Consider the following 16,974-nt stretch of genomic DNA (forward strand, 5'->3'; position numbering starts at 1 on the left):
AATTGTTTTCTTTTTCCATGGTGAATTTGTTTGATTTTTCTTTATTGTTGATCTTGTCCATCAAGAATTTATTTAATGCTTCTGGTCCATGGGGCCAATGTTTTGTTAGAAATCCTCCATAAATATATCTGCTAATAATGGAGTTAATACGGAATGAATCAATAATAATAATGGAATGAAATAAACGCTAAACGTACGTTGAAAACACCCGAAACTGTTGAGTGGTAAGATGTGATTGCTTATTCCAGGAATCACTCGGCTCCTACAACCATGCTTTATGACATAAATGTTAATAAAAAATGTACAAAAACAATAATCAATATTTATTAAAAGATCAATTACACTCAAAACTTACAATTAACACAAATATAATTATGTACATAATATTACTCTTAAAGATATAGTTATTTTTCGTGATTAGCATAGCAAATATATTAAAAAACAGAATGATATAATAATATTAAATTGCAAAACTGAATACATAAAACTTAAAGAATTAGAATTGATCTTCGGTTTCCAATGGTATATTGCTGTATCTTTCCAGTGCTACTGTATGAAGTGGAAGTCTGGAGTCTAAGTGAGGCTATGCTTAAGCGCTTGGAAGCCGCTGAGATGTGGGTATACAGACGACTACCAACAATAAGCTAAGTCGAAAGAGTTAGAAATGAGCAGGTTCTTAGACGCCTGAACCAAACCTATCAATATAATAAAGAGACGCAAGCTGGAATACTTAGGTCACTTTTACCTCTGATCATTCAGGAAAAGATCCAAGGTAAACGTGGGCTTGGTAGAAGAAGAACATCATGGCTGAAAAATCTAAGACAATGTTACGGAAAATAGAGTACATCACTGTTTAGTGCCGTTGTCAATAATGTCACGATAACGAATATGGTAGCCAATATGATATCCAACCATCTAACGGTCATGGAAGTAGAAAAAGAAGAGTTACGTATGCTAATATGCAGGCAAGCATTTCCATCGAGCTTAGAACTAGTTATATTTATCTCGTTCCTTTTATATTTCCTTATTGTTCAATCACAAATTAAACCCTTAATTTGTAGTCTCACATTAATCTTAATTTCCTATATATATATATATATATATATATATATATATATATATATATATATATATATATATATATATATATATATATATATATATATATATATATATATATGTATATATATATATATATATATATATATATATATGTAATTTTTTACTTATTTTAATGGTTCTAAATATCTATACTTTAGTTACGAGGTTGTTACCTTCCGGTAGAATTCGATTAATTGGTAAATTCTGTTGCAATAATTTCATAGCTCGATTTATATTTGTGTAAGCATCTATGTACAAAGGTACAAGTTACTATGTACAAGACAATGGCCTTTTTGATGATTTCTGGTTTTATTTATTAGCCTATCAATTAGCCTATTATAGAATATTAGCCTCAATAAAGTAAGTTAAATCATTTATATCATAAGTGTATTTATTTTGAAGCTACCAATAAATCATTTACTCTACGACTTCGAATTATTTCACATCGTCGATCGAGAAGTTCGGACATAGGGCATTCGAAATTCGTTTCCTTGTACGTACTGAATAAAAACAAAATGGCGTCCAAATAATTTTCTGTTTGTTTTATGATTTTTTTCACTTTCATATCTTGCTGGAACTCTTATCGACAACCAATCTCGCCACAAAAACTGATTGGTGTTCTTGGAAGTTTCCTTTAGTTTGTAGTTCCAGCTACATACTAACATCCATCTACGTTTCGGCGTTTAAAGTCTGAGGCTTCAATACACTTAAGTAACGTCAGAGCATGCAATGTATTAAACCATCCTTTTTGCCTTCTCCAAGTGCGTTTGTGATTTTTCTAATCATTTGTAATTTTTGTTAACTTTTCTGGCTTGAAAGGTAAGTATTTCTCAAGTTTATTGACATAGTAATAGTGATCTTTTATTACATATTTATGTTTTTATCGTACAAAACAGACCAGGATTTAATTAGGACAGTGGAATTTTATAGGATCAAACTTTTTTTGGCATGGCCTACTGTCATTTAGCCAGAGGACAGAGAAAACTTATTTATTTTATTTTTACTTGTTTATTTTGTTCAAACAAACATAGTATTCCAACAAATTTTAGTCAACAAATCCAATTCCATCTTCTCCAAAAATGTTATGTGGCTCTCGTTTTAGCTTCAGGTGACTTATTGAATTAAATTCATCAAGATATATCGATGATTGTGATTCCCCCACATGCCGAATACCAATGTCGTTCCATAAGAAATACTTTATTGGGCATTTATGTGCAGCTGCTATATAGCAATAAAACCTGACAAACCGAAAAACAAATTCTATGATATTTCTATGTTTATATAAAACAATTCTCATTAAATATTGTAGATCACTACGAAAAGTAATGTTATGATAATCACGAAAATTAAATTAAATAATCCTTACAATTAAACCTTTTCCACACTTAAACCTAAAATACATATAATTCTATAATAAGATATATAATTTCACTGTATCACAAATGAGTATTCGAATAAAATTTATTGAATAGTAACCACTATACTTAAAAACATGTATAAAGAGCTTGTTCCGAAAGGGTTTTTAATTCGAAATTGGGATTTTGGAACTGGAAGGCGCTTGGAATTGCGAAAAAATTTTTTGTAGCATTTGGAAATGACTCGCTTGTATGCCAAATTTATTGCTCACGGCTAAGCAGAGAGAGATTCGCTTAGAAATCACGTTAGATAGCTTGGAAATGCTTGCTAATGGTAAAAATATGTTCAAAAAGATCATTACCAGTGAGAAGTTATGGGTTGAGGGTTATGATCCGGAAATAAATGTTTTTGTAAGGAAAACTTCTACCTGAGCGCCCATGTTGTTTTAAATAAGGTAATCAACAAACAAATTTAAGTTTGCGTTCGAAAACGATTGCAGTGAGAACAGACGGACCCATTTTAGGGAGAGCAGCGACTTATTTCTGCATTCCGTAATGCGTCAACCCATTCATCGAACAGTTCTTCGCAAAATTCACTGAGCAGTATATTTTGAGATAGAGCACTGACATCTACTACAGAAAATAAATCACAGAACCACTTAGGTGTACTTAAACCACCGACGGGTGCGTGTTGCCAAACCGAATTGCGATTACTGCTTAGGTTCATGCGGATCATACTTATTATACGAATTATACTCATGAGGATCAATTAATTTTGGGACAGACCTCGTAACATGACTATTGGAGCGATAAAATATTCAAAATGACTAAAACAATTCTTAAAATACATATTAATACAGTATAGTGGCTAACATAGCAGCAAATCAAATAATTCAAGTTTAAATGCATATCAAGCGTGTTTTTAAACTAAAAACGCTTTTTGAAATAGTATACGTCATTTCGTTTAGAAGCATGTCGTTTCTGGCAATCAATACAACTAATAAAATTACTACTATCAAAATTATAAAGAGGCTTTAAGCAACATAGATACACAAACCATGCAGATAAATTGAAGAAAGGGACGGATGAGGTTAAAATCTTCCTTAACCTTAATCAGACTAAGCATAATCTTAAAAATAAAACGAAAAACCGCGTAAATCCTTAAACATTGACCGGTTTATCCTGAATTAGCCCAGTACTGGCTATTGCTAATAGATGGCGCGTGCTGGAACCGCTTGTATAACTGTCACCGCTGCTGCGCATACTTGCATGCGACATAGGAGTCCCCGGTAGGCGTTGAGGAGTACTTTCCACGGAACTGGTGTTAGTCCCTTCGTACAAGGGCGCTGAAGACGGCGTTGGTTCGTCTGGGGTGTAATAATCAGATTCATCGCCTCGTTCCCCTATAAACATGTAAGTAAATTACAAAAATTATGAATTTCGAAAAATAATGTTCTTATTATGAAAACGAGAGCTTTTCACGAGAGCCATTCACATATAAAGTGGACTTTTCCAAGTATATAGATATAGGTGAGACCTAGTTGTAGTTGAATACGTTTTTTCTGTTCCGGTCTTTTGCGATAAGCTCGATATGACAAGTTAATGACCGCCCAATGGAGTGTCGTAACTACTACCGCTCATATATCTTATCAGGTCCATTGAAAGCCAATCTCAGGAGATAACCTCCAATTATAAGAATGCATTACTACTGCATGCAGAGCTCTGTCGTAGTGGTTCATCATTTTTTAGCTGCTCGTGGGATCTACATGAACGATTAACAAAAAATACCTGTAAATAAAGATACAAGGTGTCTTAAAAAAAGCTAACACCGTCTTTTTTGGTGTGGAATTGTATGATATTTCAGTTCACTTGGAGATTTAATTAATAGTTATACCCTTAAAACAGTTACGTTGAATAATACTTGGTACGAATCTTGTAACTAGCGCCCTCTATGAGAGTCAGATATAAAAATAAATGCATGGGATGTATCAGCTTCTAAAATATATTCGTATAAAATTCCATTACAATGTTGACAGTAGTTTCGACAAAATCATAAAAAATGTGTAACATTGTTTTTCTTCAACGCCTTTTATTTTGAAAACGGATGATGTTACACATTTTTTTTACCAAGCAAACCCCAATTATTTTTCAGTTTTTTACCTAACCTAGAGACGGTGTTATATTTTTTTGAAACACCCTGTATAAGCTGAAACTGAAGAGCTGGATAGTATATCCGCAAATAAAGTTCGTATATTTTGGAATAGAAAACAGGGACTTTTAAATAGTCGAGGTAAAATTTGACACAAGATGGTAAATACGAACAAAACAACAATCTGCCACAATATACATTCAACAAAAACTCATTTTTAACGCGTAATCTGATACTATCTTATACCAAAATCATTAAAAAGTGTCAGTTTTCATTGATATAGCCAAAATAAATTAAAAACCACATGTACAGCAAAATAAAAGAAAAGTTTTGTTATAATACGTAAACCTTACCGTAGGTCTTAGTTTTGTCAGTAGTATTACGAGCCTCTTCTTGGTCAGTATCAGCATCATCGATCGCATCTACTACATCTTCCATATTCAGTGCTAAATTATTACCGTTATTCTTGTTAGATCTGTCGATTTTTTGTAAAAGTGGAGATAATTTTTCAGTTTCGCTATCTTCGTCTACATTCTGGAAATAAAATAGGATGTCAAATATAAAAATCTATATACAAGGCTTACATAAATTAAAAGGAAAAACATCCACATTGAAGAATTTATTGTGATGTTTTATTTACAGTCTTTTAACACTTACACTTAAAGCACGATTACTTTATAACATTTTATTTACATCACGCTACAAATATATTTATTAGACTAACTCTCTACAATTTAATTTCCCTTATATAAGTTTGTCCCGTTATTCTGGAATTCCATGAAAGTCTCTCAGCGGATCGTCGACTCGTGCAACAAGTTTCTAGGCCCCATAGTGACGCCAGAGTGCCGTTGCTTGGTAATTTCGAACACCTGCTTTATCGTTCGCATAGCATGATTGGAACAGTGTGAAATCATTTAGACTAGACAGGTAGCTTCTTCGAACATTTGGTTATGTCAAAACATCGCCGTTAGAATGGAGATCAGTAGCGTAGCGAACTATAAAAAGTATATTCTAGACTATATAGTGAGAATATAGAAAGTATCGCAATGAGAAAGGGGACCGACTATTACAATTTTGCCAGCAGCAGATATTAAGAACCACATTAAATACAGTATTGATATAAACATTTTATTAATTCAATTTACAAGTTAATTTACTTTGTTTTATAGTTTTTTATTATTAAAAATTAAAGTGAAATTCTCAAAATATTGCACTACTGTACATGGTTCCGGCTCGAAGGACCAATTTGTTTAATTAGAAAGTATATAATAAATATTCAAAAATTTAAATTAAAAAAAGTTACTTACTACATCTTTTTCGGCTTTCTCGTTAACCAGTCTTACATCATCTCTCTTTCTTCTCCTATCCACCTCCTTTTCCAACAACGGCAACTTTCCATCTTTGTTTTTATCCTCTTCCTCTATTCTCCTTGTAGCTACCATGCTCACCTCTCGTGTGTAATCTGGACTAGGCGGAGAGTCTAAACTGCCTCCTCGTTTTTTCGTCGGTGTACTACGATCACATTGCCTAGGAAATGCGAATAATAAAAATATACATACCAAGGTAATGGTTATATCATCCAACACTAAGGTAATGGCACAAAATAAATAACAATCAGAATGCCCACTCTCAGATGCCGCCTTTGAAGTTTGTCAGTTTGGCGATCGCCATATTTTAAACGGAAACATAAATTCGAATTGAGAAATTTGTGACAAGCTACGACAGAACTGTAATTTAAATTTTTAGAGATTAATAATTTAGTACATTTGAAATAATTTAATCTATTCTTCAACTAAAAGTATGAATAAAATAGTGCATATTATGTCTACAGTTGCCGTAAATAAATTAAACCGGGTTAATTTTTCTATGCACACCAGATAAAATGTCACTGAACAGCACTGGTTCCGTTTAAAACATGGCTGATTCATATTTTTTCAAGCAGAGTGGGCATTCTGATTGTTTATTATTATGTGGTAATGGTTAGCGGTTCTAATGTATGTATTTTTAAAAAAATATAATTTCAAGGCATCAAAAAGAATTTAAAATTTAAATAATACAAAAAATAGTTATAAATAACCCCGCTGCCACTTTTATATTGTTAAAACTCTAAATTTCAAGCCTAATTCATCATATTGCTTTCTTTTTTTTTAATATATTTTATTGTGGACATACCAGCATCTTAATTTCATGATATTAGGTTCTGTAAGCAGAAAAAGAGGCGTAATATAAAAAAGAATTCGAGAATATTGTCTTACACGTGAAAATAATTATCAAACGAACCTTAGAATATATTTAGAATAGAAAAAAAAAAGTTACCTGTTTAAAATTTGGGCGGCTTGTATGGCATGTTCGTTTTCTGGTGTTTCAACTAAATCGGGCATAGCAGCTGAGGGTGGTTGACGAGGCGCGCAAGGACCGTTCAACGCCTCTATAAGGGACACAGCTTCATAACCGGGAGGGATATTGTCGCAACTGCCCTAGAGTTAATAAATTGTAAATATAAAAAATAATTTTCTATATGATTAGTGTACAAGCCATTCAATAGTCAAAATTACTAATTTCCTCCACTCTTGTCAGTTTGGTATAGCAAATGATTTATTGAGGGGTCTTTCATTATTCAACCTATCTTATAACATTTTCCAAGATATAGTGTACTGTGTTTGCGTCTCCAAATAGTGCCTGTTCTTGAGATTTTAGTATGTTTTATGAGTGTTTCGTAACCAGCATATACTTGATTTTTTCTTCATCGACCTTAACACAACTTCCTTGGTCCAGTTTTTAAAGAGGTTGAAAACTTTATATCCTTCGTTATTGTGCAATTCTATTACCTAGCATCATCAACAAAAGCTAGCAATACCTTAGATCACCGCGTAGCAAAGCCAGTTGTAAATTTTGGCTGTGTTTTTCTAATTACATAATATTGTGCGAAGTAAAATATTAACAGGGAAAGAGATAAATGTATTAAATTTTAAAACCTCTTTTTCTTATGATTTTTTGACCAGTTTCAAATAATATACCAACAGAAATATTAATATCTCGGTTATTTGATAACCTATTGTAAATGTATCAAATTTTTTCTCTTATATGGTCCATAAGACCTGCAATAGACGAGATGAGAAACATCTCCATTCTTATATAGAAGACTCACAACAATTTTTCGGTTAGTATGCTAGCAGTGCATTTGAAACAAATCAAACAAAAACAAATCTAATACCTACAATAACATTCGCCATACATTTCTTTGAAAGCCACTTAAATATTTTCACTAAAACATCAAAATCTAGTAATAATGATGAAAATTAATTTATTAACTACTTACGTCTGGTGGGCTAATAGCAGCTAGGTTCGAATTAGAACATTTCTGCAACGCTCTTATCTGCAGCAAAGCTCTGAAGGGTGCTCTGCATATGGGGCAATTATTTGCCTGATATCTCAAGGAATCAGCACAAGAATTACACAAACAGAGGTGGCGGCAAGGAAGGATCAAAGTATCTCGGACATCGCACATACATATGACACATTCTGAACCATTGTCTTCAGTTTCATCATCAGCTCCAGCCTAAAATTATTATATAGTTATAATGATAATGATGTCTTGTAGAATCATACAAAAACTTATGGAATGATTCAAAGGAATCATTTAGTTTGCATTCATCCACTGGCGTGTCCACAATGTGTTTGTTACTCTTAAATGTTCTGTTATCTGCTCTTTGGATAGATAAACGCTCCTCAGTCTTTCACTAACATTACCACTGAAATAGATCCTTTTGAAATCTGCACTACGAAAGTTCATCATAACATGGTTGTGGAACCATAAATAAAATAATGTCTTCTTGCAAATAATGAAATTTTAAAAGCTATAACTTTTACTTCATTGATTTCAACTAATTTTGCAACAAATTTAGGTTATGCTTTTGTAACTGTTATAAATATAATTAGCCTTCTGTAGTACCATTAGCACAAATGACATATTATGATTTATATATCAAAATATATAGGACATAATGACTTGCCCCATTTCCTTATTATCTGCTTTTCTATTTTATTCTATATATTACATCTAACAACCCAAAAAGTCCTTAATAAATTAGTGTCATTGTTTGTGTGTTTTTACAAGAACACTGAAGAAAACTTTCCAGAATCTATAAGAAAGAACCCTATTGAATTTGAAGTCAATAGGTTTTATTAATCATCATCCAAATATCCTAAAATTGTCAAGTTTTTCTTCATATCAGCAAAAACAGTTTTTCTTGGTGTATGTCAGCAGTTGTACAGGTTTATATTGACTAAATATCATTTATATCTAATGATTATACACTATAATGATTATACTCTATAAATGTTATAAATTTTAATACTAAAAGCAATTTAGGATTTTGACTCACTTTTTCATTATTTTTATTTTCAATTCCATAAATTTCCTGCAGCAAATAGCATAAACCATCAACAAATAGTTTTTGCTTCAAAGCCTTCAGCAGATATGTTCCATCAGTGATTTTTTCTACAGTAGCAATGGTAGTATGACTCTGTCTCATTTCTGCTGAAACAATGACATTAAAAAAAAACAACAAAACTAAACAATAAATATTGGGTTGGGTAATAAATACCAAATAAAATTGGGTTGGCATGTGTGTTCTGTCACTGCAATCAGTGATTTTCCCTATCCTACTATTCATTATATGATCTAATACCAACCAATATGTACTTTAAGATAATTGTTCAATCTCATATCACAAACTCAATATTCCAGTCAACAAGGAATTCAAACTCAAGAGCTCTAATTCTAAATCAGTAACCTATTACACTATGTTTTATTTTTTTACATTTTTATCTAATACATAGATTTATAATTTTTACCTGGCCCTTCTTCAGTAACACAGTGAATAGCAATTGGAATTATCTCTCTGTCTACATCAAACAGCAGTTCATCTTCGTTATATTTAGCTGGATTAAATACATGAGCTGGTTGACAAAATTGTTGATTAGAACCTCTGCTATAATGAAAAGTCTCTGATGTTATTGAAGGATCTTTTGGAATGTAACTAAAAAAATTAATGAAGTAACAATAACCAATGTTGGGCGATTTATACTTACGCCACACCATTTGGGGTAAAATCTTCAGTACAGAAATAATATACTGTTATTGCACATCTGACATCACAGTCAAAAGTAAATTCAATGTTAAATGATGTGTTTGTACCCAATTCAACATCTCTATATTCACATTTATCAATATTTAATTTACTATAATCATTACTGGTCCGAACAAATCTTAGAGACTCTTTTCTAATGTTAACAAGACATTTTAAAGTCTTTGTAGGTTCATTTGGTTGAGGAGGAGGATATGGAAACTAAAAAATATTTACATGTGATATGCTAAACAAACTAATTACCGGTGACCCTGAAAATTAAATTAAAAAACAGAGTAATACTTACTGGAGTTGGTCTACTTCCTAAAAAGTTGAGATCAGAATTTTCTCCAAAAAGATAAGATTCAGGTTGTGGCGTATCGAATCTTTCTCCTCCCATAATAAAATGACTACCGAAATAATTACCTGTAAAATATACCTAATCAGTTTATTGAATTGGTAAATACTAATGTTAACATACCAGATCTGGGTGGATACTTGTAGGCATGATTGGAAGAAATATCAATTTCTTCTACACCATCGTGTTGTCTGGTTGTTAATAAAGCTCCCATTTTTACAGTAAGATAATAATGTACTGGTACTGAGTTTTGTTAATTTAAAATAACATATTTCAAAATATTTACTAAAATTTTGATTTGACAAATAAGTGTCAAAGTAAATGACATGACGACCTATTGTCAACATTCTTTGACTTGACATCTCGACTTCTCGAAGCACATATAGAGAACACGACATTATAAACTATCAAGCTAAAAAATATATTATGTATTTCTGTTTTAAGCAGTATATACTATGTTTAAACCACAAAACACGTATAAAATTTAGCTTGCAGGGACTATTTTGTCCAAATTATGAAAAAACATTCATTCAAACAGTCGAAATCATTAAAATATTATAGAAGTTAAATGTGATAAATATTCAGAGTTTGGCCGAAATATTGGTGTTTGGCAGTGTTGAAATTTAATAATAGTAAATAAATAAAATAAAGTAATAATTTAGAATTTCCAAAAAAAGAAAAAATAAAAAGTTTTAAAACAGTTTTTAAAAGTAAATAGTAAAATGTTAGATCTCTGGTATAAACACAGAATACTCCATCCCAACATAAATAATAATAAAGTTTAAAAGTCATCTGTCGCAATCTGGCAACTGGTGCCACTGGTGGTTTGTGGGTTCTGACTCTATCTATTGCCAAATCTATCCGCTAAACTATCAAATGCAATTAGTATCAAATCAAAAGAAATAAATATTAATTCATCAATGTTTTATATAAGTTATAAAATTGCAGAATCCATAAAATAATATAATAAAAATGTACGTTTTAAAAGCGTTCTCTTTGTATTTGAAGCATATAACCAAAGAATATAGACGAATAAGCGTCTATATTCTTTGATATAACATTGTAATGGTAACATTACAAGCACATGGCAACATTGCCAACGCAAAGTTCTATTTTCTATTTCTCATTTGAGGCTATCTTCACTGGGACCAAATGTGAAAAATATCCCAAACAATCTCTTAATGAGTATTATACCAGAATACCACACAAGTAAAAAAACAAAAATTTCAATTTTGATTTGAATCTGCATTCTGTACATTATTTCTCTACAATCTCTACTTCTTGAATTTTTATAATCTATGGTTAACATGGTGGAACAGATGATGAATAGATGTCGCCCTGAGCTGAAAGAACAATATTTGACTTTGACATTTGTTTATAGGTTAAAATCACATATAAAACTTACAAAACATAAAATTTTATACTAAAATGCTAAAAGATGGATACAGAAGAGCAAAATATTGAAAACAATAATAAGATATTAAGTGTAGAGGATCTTAATATAGACATTTTACCGATAATATACGATATTATTAAAAGGTAAGGTTAACTTATTATGTAAACATGTATTTGACAATATAAATATCAATAACTTGCATTATCAAAGGTAAGGTTAGATTATTATATAAATCAATTTTTTGACAATTTAAAATGTGATAAAATTTTTGTAGTGTTGAGAAAGACAATCATCACGATAATACGGCAAAGACAAGGGATTCACAAGATTGCTCTCAAAAAGTTTTAGAGCTACAAAAAAGACTAGATCAAGCCAGAGCTGAGGTAAGAAAAAATAATTGAATGTTTACACTTTAAATTGACTTTGTTTTTTTTTTAAGATACGGATGCTTCCAGGTATTGATTACAGTAAAGACCAACAGTTAAATCACCTTGAAGCACTTAAAACTCAACTAAGACTTAAACAAGAACTATTACAGAAATACCGTTATATGTACCCATTTGAAACACAAAAGTCATAAAATGGTGTTTCGTTTCATAATCAGATTATTAGCTAACAATGAACACTTGGTTCAAAAACTTAGTGAATCATACCCTATGCGTAGAGCTGCACAGTTAGTAGTAAGAGTAATGTTTTCTGGCAAAAACTTCATAGAAGAGCAACGACTCCATGAAAAACTAAACCCCGAACAGTTTAGAGCTCTTATGAGAGATGTAAGTGCCAATTTTCAAAATCGAATCAAGGAAGCTCAAGATACCATTCGCAAGAAAATGAAATAGTCTCAAAACCTACTTAAATTAAATTTTTAGTAATAATCTTGTTGAATTTATTTATTTAGAAATGTATTCATTTATTGCTATTTTTTTTTACAAAATTATGTACCAATAAAATTTTAAACTTATCTCAACTTATTTTTCTTAACTCCCAAAAGCTGATATTAAAGATTTTCAATAATACCGCATGAAAAGATAATGAAAAATATTTATAAATATTGTTATTAGATCAATGTACTATTTTTGTTGGGAATAAGCCACAATTTTACTTTAAAATAAGTTTATTTGACATTTTGATTTCCATTTCAGAAATTGAAATGTCAAATACACTTGTTTTAAAGTAAAATTGTGGTGTATTCCCAACAAAAATAGTAAATTGCAGTAATATGTCAAAAGAAAATATCTTCAGAGCAATATTGGTATTGGTTATTGACTTCATTTGCTATAGGGGAATGTAAATAAAATATAACATGGTATAAATTATTGTGTTCTCTGAATTCTCAAGTAGAATATTCAAAATATTGAAGTATTTATTTTTGGGGACAAAATGCCGAAGCATTGGATTGTTTATCCCTATATCTCTCTGTATTCAGTTTCTCTGGCCTGTACTCATTTCTTCAATTGTCTTACCTCTTTTCTGTCCAATTTTGTTTATTCTATTCATCCATTTTTTATTTTGTCCTTGTATTGATTCTGTCCATTATTGTTATAAATAATAATGGACTTCACTATCTCTTTGTTTTATACATTTTTGCATTTCAAAACTTTCAGATAATTTTTGGAAGCATAGCTTTCTTATCACGGGCTATGGATGGAATGCATTGATCAGTTGGTGGCTCATGTAGAGGTATGAAAAAAATAAAAGCGACTGAAACGCCAAATTGTGCGACCCCACACTCCGTGGAGTAGTAAACGCAGTCCCATGCGTGTTTCTTAATAAATTAAATTGAATTAAAAACCATCGCTCCATGCGTAGATGATAAAAAAGCTGTGCTTCCGTCACTCCCGGAGTGCCACATCCCGTTTTTCATTTAGTAAACAACATAAATGATCCTAGCATTTATTTATTTATTAACGGGATACCGCCCAATTTAATATATACACAAAGTATTACAACAATTATCTAGTGATACAATAATTATAAAGTTATAGTAAATTTGTATGAAAAGTATTGGCGATGCAGCTATATAGAAAAAAAAACATATTAAAATTATATAAAGCACATAGCAAATATAAATCACATAAAATTACAAAATTTTTTTTTTAAACACATTCTACAGACATTTTCTGAAGCGCACAGCAACAAATCAAGGTCTATTCTATTTCCATTTAGAATGATTCTACTCAGTGGAGAATGCCTACCAAAGTTAGAGCGATGAAATTTAATTGCAAAATTATGAGATGTTCTAGTAACTCTAGAGGGAACATTAAAGTCAATTAGAGACAGTAGATCATTGCAATTAATTTTTGAATTCAGTAGTTTATGAAGAAACAAAACATCAGCATGTAAGAATATAAACTCCATGAAGGGTAAAACATACTGGGATGGCATAAAAAACTACAAATATAAATCATTTAGACAACAAATTTCTGAGTATATGATAGTCAGTCATATAATACGGATGAAGAAAAGATGCAAGAGAATGATTTTGCAAAGTACCTTACAAGAAACCTACAAATTTAGCGAGGACAATAATTTTGATAGATATACCTTAGATGAAATGGATAAATAGTTTGGAAATTTTTATAACAATAATTGTAATCCAAATGCCTTTCAGTTCATTACGGAAGATGAATATGACGAAGCTTTATATAAAGGAAAAAACACAGCTCCAGGAAAAGATTCCATCAACCGTACAATCCTTAGGCAACTAGATCCTGTTATTCATAAGGAGCATATATGACTATTACTTCAAACAAGCATATGACTCAGTCAAAAGTAACAAACTCTACAATATATTGGCAATACCACACAAGCTAATTAGACTCATTAAAGCCACAATGGATGAAACTCAGGCATGTGTACGAATACAAAACCACCGGACAGACTTTTTCAAAATTTCGCAGTGAGATGGGCTGGCCCCAACTTTGTTTAACCTGGCACTGGAGTATGCAGTTAGGCAAATTTAATTTGGATGAGGAAACTGGCCGCTTATGCCGATGATATTAATATTATGACTAGAACATCAACAGGAGCACAGGAAACATATGCAGAGTTAAAAACGCAAACAAAAAGGCTAGGTCTGGAAATTAACAGAGAAAAAACAAAAATATTGATACAGACGAGAAGAAAAAATATAGTCCCACAAAACATTATACATGAAGATGGCATTAAAATGGTTGGAAAGTTTACATACCTGGGAGTAGAAATATATGTCGACGGATCAGAAGATGGAGAAATACGGAAGAGAATAACGCAGACAAACAGAGCTTATTTGCCCTCTCCCATATAATTCGGTCTAAAAATGTCCACCGAAATACAAAGATGAGAATCTATAAAATCTTAATTCGATGAATAGCATGCTATGAGAGTGAAGCATGGGTCCTGAAAGAAACATCCAAAAACAAACTCGACACATTCGAAAGAAAAGTACTGAGGACCTATGAGGGAAAACGGAATCTTCAGAGGTCAATACAACAACGAGCTTTATCAACTTTATAAGGAAGCACCACTGTCAGACTTCATTAGAATACGATTGCAATGGGCAGGACATTTGATAAGAAAGGGAGAGGATAGGCTACCAAAAAGAGCACTGAATGTTAGAATGCAGGGAAAGAGACCGGTTGGAAAGCCAAGAAAGCGCTGGGAAGACACAGTAAACAGCCACGCACGAGCCCTTTTAGGAGTCCGTGTATGGAGAAGATCAGCCACAGACAAGCAAGAGTGGAGGCAAAAAATAAAAGAGGCCAAGGCTCAATGTGGGCTGTAATGCCGTAGAAGAAGAATATATGACTATTGTATGATGAATCATTTCTACCCTGATGAATGAAAGATATGTGTTATAACTATTCCTAAATCTAATACTAACCACAAATAACCGCAAAATTAACGACTGATGAACGAATAACGTGGAAAAGGGGCCGAAGAATAACATCATGGTTTAGTAATCTCATGGGTGAGTGGTTTAATCAGTCTTCCTCGTCCTTCTTCAGAACTGTGGCGATTAAAATTGTGAGTCAATATTTTTAACCAAAATTCAGTAATGGTGCATATGGTGGGAAAATAAGTAGTCCCAATGATGCCAGCAGCAGCAAAAATTACTGAAATCGAAGTCGGCATCTAACCTGAATATGAGAAGGCGCTTCATATACTCGGGTTAGTGGATAATTGAAGGTATCGCCTATGATATAAGTATGACGAAATGACCTGCAAACAAAAAACGGAGGCCGGCGGTCCTGACTTGGGGATGATAAAATTGACCCGCCGTATAAATGATTCAAGTATCGTGAGAGATATCGAGGGTCTTCCCCTTACTACTATATACTATAAAGTAACCGAAGATACTGTCAATAATGGGTTGGGTGTCCACTTGGACAGCTGAAAAGGTTTAAAAAAATAAAGACTAATGTGGATTATACAGTTTATTCAACATAACCATATTTTTTTTGAACGTAAAGCATAATTACAGATATTTACAGTAATCAAAAAATAAATTATTAAAAAACTTAAAAAGAAAAAGAAAATGCACGATAAAAATTTACATTATTGTCCTTAAAACATTATGTAGTCATTTTGATTTATTCATTTTTATAAAGCTACAGCGGAAAACTGAAAACTGTCAATGTTTTCTTTAAATTTGTCTTATTTATAATACTATAAATCTTTGAGTATTTAGTAAAATTCATTATCATTACAAAAACGTTAACCCATATATTAAAAATTAGTTGCAAAAGTTATTTCTACTCTAAATTTTGGGTAAGAACTTTTTATTTGGAATAGAAAATTTTACTATAACTACAGTATTCAAAATAGTCAGGGAAGTAATCTATATCATTAACTTTTTAATTAGAACACTACACTTATTTCAGAAAAGTTTCTATATGATGTGGAACTACATTCATTTTACGATTTAGCTATCTATAATTCTAAAAGTCCAGACTGTTCTTAGATATTATAAATTGCGCGGAAATAATTAAATACTCATTAAAAGGCATACCTCAAAGAGGTTTTAAAGAGTTTTTGATGTCAAGAACATATGAGGATCAAACTGATGTCCATGATAGCTATAAATTACAAAAACGTATTCCTTTGTTAATTATAATACAATTCTTGTAATAAAACAAGACTGAAGCAGCATTAAATAAAACAATGTTAAATAGGGTTTGACCATATATATTGTTCAGCAAAGATCAAGAGAGTAAAGAAAGTGTCAAAGGGAACGAAGCAGAATTGGAACAAATGAATGCTTTTGTAACGCAAGCGTTTCATGAAAAGCTCATGCTTTTAGCTTTAAGTTTACTTTTAGGCAGCATATTGTAGAATGTAATAAAACAATTGTACAGTAGGAAATAAATAGTGTTAATAAATTGAACATACGAAAGAAATGGCAAAATTGAAAAAATACAATAACATACCAGCAAACGAATGGGAATTTTCCTGACAGAACTGTTTAAAGGAAAGGAAAATAATAATCAACACAATAACGTACCTGA

The 16,974-nt window shown here is 31.6% G+C and overlaps 3 protein-coding genes across 3 annotated transcripts; 2 read left to right on the top strand and 1 right to left on the bottom strand.

Moving 5' to 3' along the window:
• Positions 1–306: 306 nt before the first annotated feature.
• On the bottom strand, positions 307–10,418 carry Mrgn1 (Mahogunin ring finger 1). The gene is made up of 10 exons (XM_072522417.1): positions 10,216–10,418; positions 10,042–10,160; positions 9,700–9,956; positions 9,463–9,647; positions 8,991–9,142; positions 7,925–8,164; positions 6,922–7,082; positions 5,913–6,132; positions 4,959–5,139; positions 307–3,859 (listed from the first exon to the last, which is right to left on the bottom strand). Exons 1-10 carry the CDS (start codon positions 10,304–10,306, stop codon positions 3,618–3,620), a joined length of 1,848 nt encoding a protein of 615 aa, XP_072378518.1. The 5' UTR covers positions 10,307–10,418; the 3' UTR covers positions 307–3,617.
• A 1,034-nt stretch (positions 10,419–11,452) lies between these two features.
• Positions 11,453–12,068, top strand: MED9 (mediator complex subunit 9). Its single transcript, XM_072521250.1, has 3 exons — positions 11,453–11,631; positions 11,763–11,871; positions 11,928–12,068. Exons 1-3 carry the CDS (start codon positions 11,531–11,533, stop codon positions 12,066–12,068), a joined length of 351 nt encoding a protein of 116 aa, XP_072377351.1. The 5' UTR covers positions 11,453–11,530.
• A 1-nt stretch (position 12,069) lies between these two features.
• On the top strand, positions 12,070–12,449 carry LOC140433213 (protein NCBP2AS2 homolog). The gene has a single exon (XM_072521252.1). The coding sequence runs from the start codon at positions 12,070–12,072 to the stop codon at positions 12,325–12,327; it is 258 nt and encodes an 85-aa protein (XP_072377353.1). The 3' UTR covers positions 12,328–12,449.
• Positions 12,450–16,974: the final 4,525 nt, after the last annotated feature.

This window comes from Diabrotica undecimpunctata, chromosome 2, assembly GCF_040954645.1.
Source record: "Diabrotica undecimpunctata isolate CICGRU chromosome 2, icDiaUnde3, whole genome shotgun sequence".
NCBI classification, from domain to species: domain Eukaryota; kingdom Metazoa; phylum Arthropoda; class Insecta; order Coleoptera; family Chrysomelidae; genus Diabrotica; species Diabrotica undecimpunctata.